At 38.6% G+C, this 10,788-nt stretch overlaps 1 protein-coding gene across 1 annotated transcript; it reads right to left on the bottom strand.

Moving 5' to 3' along the window:
• Positions 1–1,785: 1,785 nt before the first annotated feature.
• On the bottom strand, positions 1,786–10,176 carry gpnmb (glycoprotein (transmembrane) nmb). The gene is given in 16 exon segments (XM_022200606.2): positions 1,786–2,388; positions 2,628–2,718; positions 2,857–3,077; positions 3,476–3,581; positions 4,754–4,846; positions 4,849–4,938; positions 5,069–5,125; positions 5,672–5,726; positions 5,728–5,892; positions 5,894–5,953; positions 5,955–5,998; positions 6,107–6,268; positions 6,374–6,547; positions 8,078–8,239; positions 8,314–8,469; positions 9,883–10,176. Coding segments are annotated over 16 exon segments (1,860 nt in total). The 5' UTR covers positions 9,953–10,176; the 3' UTR covers positions 1,786–2,234.
• Positions 10,177–10,788: the final 612 nt, after the last annotated feature.

The raw sequence follows: 10,788 nt of genomic DNA, 5'->3' as shown, positions 1-10,788 counted from the left end.
TTCTTCTATTTGTTAGGTTTTACCCCCCAGCCCTCCCTTTTTTTGCCTCCTCCTCCCCCCTCCCATGCTTCTCCCACGAGATAAGACTGAAAACTTTAAAAATCATGAATTCTTTAGTATCGAGAGATTAATTCAAGTGATGCACAAAATAATTTCTTTTTGCCAATGTTTATATATACTCTTTTTGCGTAATGAACTTCTAAACAAACAATGTTATTTCTTCTGCTTTCTATTTTGGTGGTGGGCCTCCATGTATTGAACTTTTTGCTTGGGTTTTTTTCTTGTGATAAAGGTCAGATCACGTGTTTGATTTGCATTCTTAAGTTGAGACAAGAAAATACAGTTTTGTTTTGTTTTTTTTAATAAGGGCCTGCCTTTTGTCTTTTTTTTTGTTCTGATTTGTAAGACATTCAAAAATAGATACAAGTCCTGTCTTTTTTTTTTCCCTTTTTTTAAAAAAAAGTCTTTCACACATGCTAACACTCACTCGCTGATTTGGTAGCTATTTTCTTCTGTTAGCATGTTCTTGCTGTGTTAATGTGTGAACATCTCCTGGTATGGGACAAGATATGTGGGACTGGATCTGAGTTTTTTTGGAAAAGTGATCGAACTTCAGCATGATATTCCCTCCTCCCCCTCTCTGCAACCATGCTTGTGCCCCTTCACCTCCCCTCACACACAGCTCCACTTGTCAAATGCCTCTGAATTAAAAAAAAAAACAACAATAAAAACTGGTTTGTCCCTTTTTCCTCTGTAGCTGAGCATATTGAGGTTCTTACACAGGAAGTTAAATCAGTCAGTAGTTGATCTTGAGCCATTATGATATTCAGAGGGTGACATCTTTGAAACTGCATCTGTACATTATCAGTTTGTTGACTGGCATGCGGTCAGTTATTGCAAGAAATCTCCTACGTTGACATCGTTGGATTTCCTTGTTACACAGTGGGAAGACGGTGATGTTCTTCCCAAACACTGCTGGTCACTAATAAGCACTTTTGGTAACCAAATTGGGTTATTAGACTTTGATCAGATGAGTCATCACCTGCAGAAATATTTATTTTTTTGACACAAAAGATAAAAAAGAAAATGTAGAATTGCCTGCAACATGCTTGCAATAGCTGAGAAACTCAACAGTTGTGATTTTTGCAGAAATGTCTCCTGAATTTACAGAAATCCATTGTGCAGACAAACACTGCACACTTTCATATTTGGATATGGGTGGACAATAACAGGTAATTATGCACAGAATCTGAAATCGCAAGAAAGCTCCAAAATGTTCTTGCAAACTTTTTTGTTTTTAAAAAAAATTGGCTTTAGAAAGCTTCTCCATTGCTTGTGTGTGTTGCATTGGCAGAAAATATTGTACATCAGCAACATGCAAAAAAAATCAGTGATTTTAGAGTTTTTCCAGTGTTGGTATGTCCTATGGCTCTGGGATATAGCTGATATTTTGTGGTGCTTCTGTGTTGTGATGACAGTAATACACAAAATGTCTTGTCTCTTATTTAGGTTACAGGAAAGTTATTTAGCCATGATGGATATTATTCTTATTTTAATATCCTCAACCTTGATTCAAAAATACTAACTAAATTTCATCCCCAGCATTTCAAGTGATCTGCAGCTGATTGTGAGATACTAGACTCAAGCCGTGAAAGAGTTCATTTTATACAGACAAAGACAAATCAGAACATGTTGAAAATCGGGCTGGTTAGTTCACCTTTATTAGAGAGACGTCAAATTCCCCTGAATTCCTTTATTTTTTGAGGCTTAAACGTTCCATTTAATTCACTCAATTGAAAGAGAAGCATACATAGTCACTATTAAGACATTTATCTATCAATGATTATTTGATTGTTATAAAAAAAACATTAATTTTAATCAAAAGCAGCCATGACTTTAACCTGAATTCATCTCCTAGTAACCATTTCATCCATGTTGAGATCAAAATGAGGTCTCAGTCAGACATTGAACAGCCTCTTTAGTAATCATCTCACTAATCATATACTGCTGTAGCTTTAGCCATTTGCTGGAGCCAAACCTCGCACCAGCTGAATTAAGACATAAAAAGACGCGAAGTATCATTTATGAATATATATTCTGGCTATTTGGAATTTTAAAGGTTACATTTTTTGCTTAGACTTGCATATGACAAATGTGATTTCTTTCGTTTTCATAGGCTTCTGTATGTTTTTAAAGGTAGATAATGGAAGCACTTCAGCGAAGCTCCATGAAGCCTACATCGTGTGTCTCTCAGTCAGCAGGTGGCGGCTCTCCTCATTGGAGGGGAAGAGGGCGTCCCTCAGACGAACCATGTGACCTCCGACCCCAGAAGGGATGCCGGCGTCCTCCACCAGTGACCTGCGGATGGGCCGGTACACTTTGTGACGCCTGGGAGAGGAAGGTAAAAGAATGGGAACACTTGGTGAACAAATGAGTGGAAAAAGTCCAGAAAGAACAACAAAGGTGTTGCATGGATAGGCTAAAAGGTTTGGTTGTAATAAACCTGTGGGCATATGTGTTTGTACTTTTCAGCTTAAGACTCCTCAGTTGAGTGTTCTGTCTGTAGCATATGTTTAGGTCTTCATACTTTCATAAGATGTCCTGGTGTGCATGTGAAAACTACTCACTTGTAAACCATATAGGCAATAAATGCAAAGACGGCCACCAGCACAGCGCTTATGGAAAGAACCACCCCTGGAGTGTGATTAGTTTTGGGCACTAGTGGGCACAAACGACAGCAACAAGAAGGACAAATCAGTTTCATCACCTCCTTCAAGGCTGATAAATCAACAGAATTGGGTTTGTGGTTAGAACAATGTCTAAGAAAACATTTGCTGCCGTGCTTGTGTAACTGACCAGGTGGATCCTGGGACTTGGTGATGGTGATGGTGGTGCTGGCCAGGGACACGCTGCGGGAGTCCTCCAGGGTGATGTTCACACAGTAGGTTCCAGGTTCCAGAAACCTTCGCCTCAGAAGCACTTCGCACTTTGACGATGGCGGCACATCGTCACACATAATGTTGCGTACCTCAGTGCAGCTGGGGTCTGACACGATGGTGCAGGCTGAAGAGGGGATGCTGAGGGTGGGAGATGGAGAGATGAAATGAAAAATAGTCAGGCTTTTTAGAAAACCATTGCCTGTTTTTAACACATTAGAGCACCAAGTGACTGTCGTGGATTTGCAGGAAATTGAACGTTTCTCTTAAAAAAGAGGGTAATTTTACAAAAAAAAAGCTGACAAATGGTGCAAGACATTTTGCTCTCAGTCCCATTTTAACAGTTTTTAAACTACAACTTACTTATCTCCCATTTAACTGAAAGACATCAGCTCAGCAATTACCTAAAAATGTAACTTCATACATTTAAAATATATTTTATCGACTATTATTGGGACAAATGTGTCATTTCACAGCTGTCTTTCTGAATAAAAATCAACATGAATATAGACTAAATAATAAAACAGTTAAATGCACACCTGCCCAGACATTTCACCCTGAAGTTGATGTCGGTGTCGGTCACTCTGGCAGCCGACACGTCCACAATGCGGCCCTTTGGTAGGCTTCTCAGTGAGTGCTTCGGCTCTGTGGAGAACAAATTATTTTATTTACTTCTTATGATAATAAAAGGAAGATGAAAGCTGTCCCACCACAGATTTAGAAGTTGTATAAGTTGATTTGCACACCAAAAAATGATGAAAAAAATGGATTGTAATAATAAGAATGAACTGTTTTCCAACTGTGTTGCATCAAAATGGAGTTTAGATTTTAATTTTTGGGAGTAGTTTCAACATAAGTATGTGTTGGATTGAAATATATGCTATAATCCAATAAAAATGGGGAAAAAATGCATGATAATATAAAACAACAAACATATAAAACAGTTGGGGCAATTAATTATTACATGATACATATAATGTTAATAAAATTCAGGTAGTGGAAACAATTTACACTTTTCAGTCACATCCACATGGTTCAATTACATGTAACGTCATTCGCATTTCTTGCAAAATGTGCAGAAGTTTGTATTTACATGTAGGCATTTTAAAGCCACCAGAGTTTGCTTGGGTAACAGATTACATGTCATTGGGATTGCATGATCAGTTTGGCAAAAATGTTAAGTAAAATCAGTCCAGATTCATTGGGGGGAAAAAAAGTGGGAAATGAGATTATAGTTACATTGTCAAGGATACTTGTTGACATTTTATTTCACCTTTAAAACAAGGCAATTTTGAAAACCCTGCAACTTATTTTCACAATAACCGCATGTTGTAAAACATATTTGTGCACTTGTAGTTTGTGCCAGAGCTGTTTTTACAAAGGTAGTTTGATTTGACCAGCTACATACTGGATAACAATGCCATATCATAACAAAGATATGTAAAGAGGAAAAACAAATATTCATGGAAGTTTTTAGTGTGAGATATAATATTTTCACCATATGATTTTAAATTAACCAAAAGTATTCTGGTTGAATGTTTCATTATTATTATTGTTCTCTATGGATTATGTTGATAATGACCAAACATTTCACATAATTTATATTCATTAACTTGAAAATTTCCAGCTTTAGTGCCCCAGCATGTGCATCCAACACACTGCAGACAGAACAACACAACTCTTCAAATATGCTAGCTGACATTTCACTTTATGTATGGCTGGATGGTTCCAAAGTAAATTCGTAACTTTGTAAAGTAATGTGGCATCATATGTGTTAGCATTTGCCTGATATAAAGACACAGCAGCCTTCCACCTACCGATAATGGTGATGTTTCCTGTGAAGGTCCCGTATGCGTACCAGAAACACTCGTCGTCTTTGAGACGCCTGGTTCGGAGCAGCATGGTCTCACTGGGGTGGCAGCAGTGGGAGAGAGGGGCTCTGTGGTCGGCAACCCCGTCGTTATGGTAATGGAGGGGGAGGCGGGAGTGGTGCTGGGTGGTCCTGAAACAGAGAGCTGGGAAATGAATTCAACTGACAAATGTGTGTTCGGAATGTGCAGGTATTTTAAATTTCTCATTAAAAATTGGTCCAGCCTCTGTTCAGATACAGCCAGTCGGGTGTGGATCCTCACCCTGTGTGGTCTCCGTCTTAGGAACAGCGTGGGTAGCAGGTGGAGATGTGGGAGCCTTCTGAAGGAAGAGACAAAGGAATAAAGATAGAACCATGGCAGGCGTTTTATAATGATCAATGCAAGTCGCTTAGCTCTTTGTCTTTTTCTCAGCAGTTATTCAGTGTCTTATTTGAGGTAAACGGGGTGATGAGGCTCATGTGGAATGTTAAAAAATATCTTTATTGAACACTGAAGTGATGAGAGGGCAGGAGAGAGAAATCCAAGGATCTTGTGATTCATAATGGTGGCTTAAACCTACAGACATATTTTTGGGTGCTGATAGACATGTTTGGAGGTTTGTCTTTACACCAAGCTAAGCTACTCATCTCTTGGGTGTAGCTTCATATTTAACATGCAGGTATCATTTTCTAAAATTTTAAAGCTGTCATTGAAAGTTTTCCGAGTTTCTTCTTTGGCGCCCCCGCTGGTAATATCAGAAAAAGACTAAGATCAATGTGCTGAGAGCAAAATGCATGCCATTAGAATAATAATCCTCTTAAAGTACATCTATTCATGATTTGTGATACATTTTTTCGTTGTCTGAATGTTTTCTCTGCTCAGTACCTGTTGGACTCGGTGTCGTAGAGGTTCTTGGAGTCGGGGGTGCGGCGGTTGGGGGGACACTCGAAAGGAAACGCTGCCTCCACCACCAGCTTCACGCTCATCCTCCCCAGCTTCATGTAGCTGTGTGTGGTCACGTTGCGGTGTGTTACCACCTGATTGCCGTCTCTGAAGTCCCAGATGTAGTCGACGGAGGATGCGGTGTTGAGGAAGCCGCTGGGGTCAATGGAGCTGAACTCTGAAGACCACGTCCTCACCGCTGAAGAAGACATTTTCAGACTGGTTTGATCGCAGCCTTCTGAGAGATGCTGACCGACAGAGGGATCTTATCTGAAAGAGGGTGTGAGGGAGGGATGAATAATTGATTCTCTTGGTGTGTGTTTGTATCTGTGTGGACAGATGAAGCTGTGTAAGCTTAATATTTGAGTTTGTCTCCACCTGTGACGTAGAAGACGGTGTTGTCAGTGGTGAGGGGGCTGTACTTCCTGCGCTCACGCTTCCTGTAAACCATGACCTCCATGACCTCTGCGCCCAGAGGGAGTTTGGTGGTGTTGATGGTGATGCTGGAGGAAGATCCATCGCATGTCTCAATGTACTGACCTGGGAGAAATGAAAAAAACCAAAAACAAATCAAGAGTGTTTCAGATCCATGTTATCTTTGCATTTGCCAGTGTATAAACCTAAACATCTCCACTTGTATCTCACCCATTGTGTGCCAAACGTAAACATAACTCTTGCGCCTCCAGTCGTTGCTCTGAGGGAAGGGCTTCCCATCGGGGAACACGTTGCATTTCGTCTTGTCTGTGCACTTTCCAAAGCCGTAGTCGTCCAACCAGGAGGTCCAATTGTACACGTAGCCAGAGCGAACCTGTCCATTGGCTGTTCAACAGAAAAGAAAGCCAAAAACACTTAAAAATGACGAAATCAAAGCTGCACTCTTGAAATTTTGTTTTAAAAAAAATCTGTCAAATGACTTTATATGATGTCATCAGGGTGTCTTATAGGTACAATTCCTCAGAAATATTAGGCAGTTCTATATTTTAGCCACTTTCATCTTGTTTTAGTTTTGTGCACCCAGCTTTATGTCTATCAGCTCAAAAGATTGAGTTGATGGAGGTGGTGGAGTGGAGTCTAAAAGACTTTCATCGTTCACCAGCCAGATTGAGCTGTAGCTCCAAATGAAGGCCACTGTTGTGTTTTAGGTGCTTGATTTGTAAAAGAGAAATGCTGGCTAACATGTTTCTAAGGGGCCTATTATGTTTACTTGTTGCACTGCCCCCAAGTGGACAAAAAGCATATCCACACTAGTTAAAGTGTGTTAGTGCACTGGAAAAATGCCCCTCTCAAAACAAGAAAGACAACTTATTTCAAGGAACTTTTACCTTGAAGTAGAACAAGTGAAAAATGGCTTGGTAAGATTTCTTGAAATAAGATGTAATATTTAGAATCTTGAGATCTTAAAATTAGCTGGGAAAACTTATTTTAAGCTATATTTTACCAGGATCGTCAAGCTTAGGTGTCTTAAAATAAGCAAGACATGCTAAAAAAAAGCAGTTTTTCACTCCAAAATAGATTTTTGCTTTCATGTAACCGAATTTGAGATGTATCAACCCTCCTGTTTGCACCAAAAATATTGTTTCCTTCTCTGAAAAACAAAAAATCAGAAAAAAAATCCCTCAAATTTCTGAAAATTTGCAAAACCTTCAGAAAGAAAATTCCAATCATTCCTTAAAATTTTCCCTTACAAGTTTTATTTTCAAAAAATCCCCCCAATTTGGCAAGAAAATTCTTCTAAATATTTTCAAAAAAGGAGTTAAAATCTTCCAAAAACGTCTAAAATGATTACATACATATCAGTTAAACTTCTCATATTTTCTTTAAGAACATTCTCAAAAAAATCAACCAAAATCCAGTGAATTTCACTGGATTTTGGTGGATTTTTTGTGAATGTTCTTAACACACATTTTAAACATTTTTTCCAACAAAAATGTTCAAAGATTTCCCAAAATTGTTGAAAATGTGAACATCAAAATTTCACTCTGAAAATATGTATTTTTTCCATATTTTCAAACTTTAAAACGGGTGAATTTGACCCACAGGATGACACGAGGGTTGAACTTATTTTGAGTTTTCTTGTAAAATTCACCTCAAAACAATTTCAAGATTGTTTGACTTAAGATATTTAAGATGCGTTGTCTCAAAACAAGTCCCTCCATCTTTCTGAAATGTCTCTTGTTAAGTGAATTTATCTTAAATCAAGTGGGATGAGTCATTTTGACTAAAAATGAGACAAATAGACTTGGTAAGATTTAGAATTTTTGGCTCTTGTCAGTAATCTTAACATGTTGCAGTGGTGTTTTTTAGGGGTGTGTGCAGCTGTGTGACCAGGCCTGGCTTTCTTGGCAGCACCTGAGGCCTCCAGCTCCATACCATCCTCGCAGTGCTCATCCCAGATAAGGTCCCCGTTGGCGTCCTCCTTCTGGCACGGAGGATACTCCAGCTTGGCGGTGAAGGTGATGCAGGAGCCGTTGAGAGCCGGACTGTCGCTGGTCAGACGGACTTTGGGTTTACCTGCAGAGAGGTGGACGTTCCAGGTGAACAGCCTGAAGTTCAGCAGCAAGTGTTTCAGAGGTTAAAATACCCACCTCTGTGGCGCATGAGCTCGTTTGCCTTTGGGTTCAGTGGTGGGTAGAGGTAGTCGTCCCATGGGTTGGTGTCAGGATCCCAGCCAGGGATAGGAGGGATTGGAAATGGAAACTTTCCTGATATGGAGTGCTTGTGGGGGAAGACATCAGCGTATGCTAGAGAGAGAGAAAAGAAAAGGGCTGAGGAGTCTCAAAATATACTCTTTGGATTGTTCGTAAAAGCCTTTATAGTATGTTTGAACTGTTTTCTAGTAGCCCCCAAAGACTTTCATCATAAGCACGTTTTCAGGTACTTATGGGGGAGAAATCCAACTTATCTCCTGACATCTTGTGTAAGTAATTATGAAAATCTGCTTCGAATCCCAGCCAAGAAATGAGAAATAGGGAGTGGTCGGGACACAAACCAGGGTCACTGTGATCTATGTTGGTGCCTTAAACCTACCAGCACATCACTGATTCCTCTGATTTTAAGACTGCAGAGAAACGATACACTCTGGTTTATGTATGGATTACGCAAACAAGACATAGTATTTGATGTAGAGGAGCTGGATTGAAAAGAAAACCTTCTGAGAACAGATTTATCTGAAACTGGTTGATTATTACAAAGTGAAGGTCATTAAATAAGTTGACGCACTGATGGGTGATAAATGAGATCAGGTTTTCTCTTTAAACTAAATATTTTACTAAAACCTCCCCTTGAGAGTTAAACAAACAATAAATTTACTCTGAAGATCAAAAGCCCTCAATTCATAGAAGAAAAAAATATGTGGAAAAATTTAAATAGTAATAATAACAATCATTTTGATATCAGTTTTTTCATTGTTATTATTATAAGTAATTTATCCCTTTAACCCTGCCAAAATACATTTATTTTCCCCCCATGTACTTCACTTCCTTTAGGTTTTTTCTGTCAAGATTTAGACTGAGTGACACATATTTAAAATATGGATGGCAGACAACAAATTCCATCGATGTAATTCGATTAAAGGGAGGGAAAAAAATCCTGATATCTTGCTGGAACGACTTTGTGCCAACAGAAAACAAGTCAGTTCAGGGCAAGGAGGAAATTTTTAACAAAATATGTAGCTGTAAGAAATGAATTTCACTTAAGTTTTTATTAACAATAACTGTAAATAAAATGAGGGTTTGAAACGTGCGCTGTTTCTTTTCTCCCTTGTGACCTCATTTCAATATTATAATAAAGAAATCTGTTTTTTTTTTCCCTGTAGGTGCAGAGAATTTTCTGTGGACTTGATGGCAGTCTGACCAGAGCCTTAATTAGACTCATGGGACTCTGAGTACAGACAGCAGATGACAGGACAGGTAGACTGTCATAAACTGCAAGATAAAGATCGAAAAATCCATTTTATTCTTAATAGCTGCTACACAATACGCCACAAATCCTTTTAGTAACAACAAATACGATTAAAGCCACTCTGTAATCTCAATGTGAACATTTAAATTCAAGCGCAGACATCTAATAAATGCATCTTTCAATCAACATCAGTCCTATTTAAACTGTTTAATATATCGATTTCTCTCCGATCGATTGAAGGTAACATCACTTACTTTTACGTCCATCCGCTTCATAAACAAAAGAGGCACAAGCCAGGAGGAAAATACATTTCAAAACGTCCATGTCTACTATTCAGAGGTAAAAAAAAATAAAATAAAAAATAGCTGTCACAATCTGTCAAAAACCACCAACTAACAGCTTCTATCTGCTTGTCCTGTCTCTCCTCCTCGTCCAGCTCTCCTCCAACTTCCCCCTGTTTGTCCTGTTGCTCAACAATTTAATGGGACTCCGCTGAGCGCACAAACATGTGATGTTTCCTAACGAGACGCAACTCATCACTCATTAGTCTCCTGGACGCAGGAAACGCACGGAAGACGAGACATCACATGTGCGCATGCTCACACCCCCAACTTCTCTTTAAGAAGTAATCACTAAGGTGAATGCTTCGAAATAACCTTTATTTTCCAACCAATAATTAGAAATTGTTAGGCTGCTGTAAAGAAAATAATGACCTCCCATGGTTATATGTTTATGTCTGCACTGATTTATTATATTTTTTTCATATTATTGCTTTATAATGATACTTCTAGAATGTATTTTATAGGGGATGCTTGATACTAGAGTAAAATTTTCGTGATTAATTTCATTTTTACTTTTTTCCTCACGTTTTAGTATCTTTATAAAGTACAAATTCATATTTATTTTTGTGAAGTATCAAAACAGATATAGTTTGGTCCTTTTTTTCATCTTTTGAAGAAAAATCTGACTATTTTTGATCAGTTTAAGTGGTTAAATAAGAGGGGCAGACAGAGGTGGACCTCGTGCCTTTAAATTAAATAATCATAAATCAAATGTGATTAGGATTGAAATATGACTTTACAACCTGAGGTCATGTTTTCCTTAAACTCTAGTGTTGTGACCTTAAAATATCCTCTGAACTGGACTGAATGATTAGATTT

This window comes from Acanthochromis polyacanthus, chromosome 11 (genome assembly GCF_021347895.1).
Source record: "Acanthochromis polyacanthus isolate Apoly-LR-REF ecotype Palm Island chromosome 11, KAUST_Apoly_ChrSc, whole genome shotgun sequence".
NCBI lineage: Eukaryota > Metazoa > Chordata > Actinopteri > Pomacentridae > Acanthochromis > Acanthochromis polyacanthus.
This window is presented reverse-complemented; position numbering and strand designations above follow the sequence as displayed.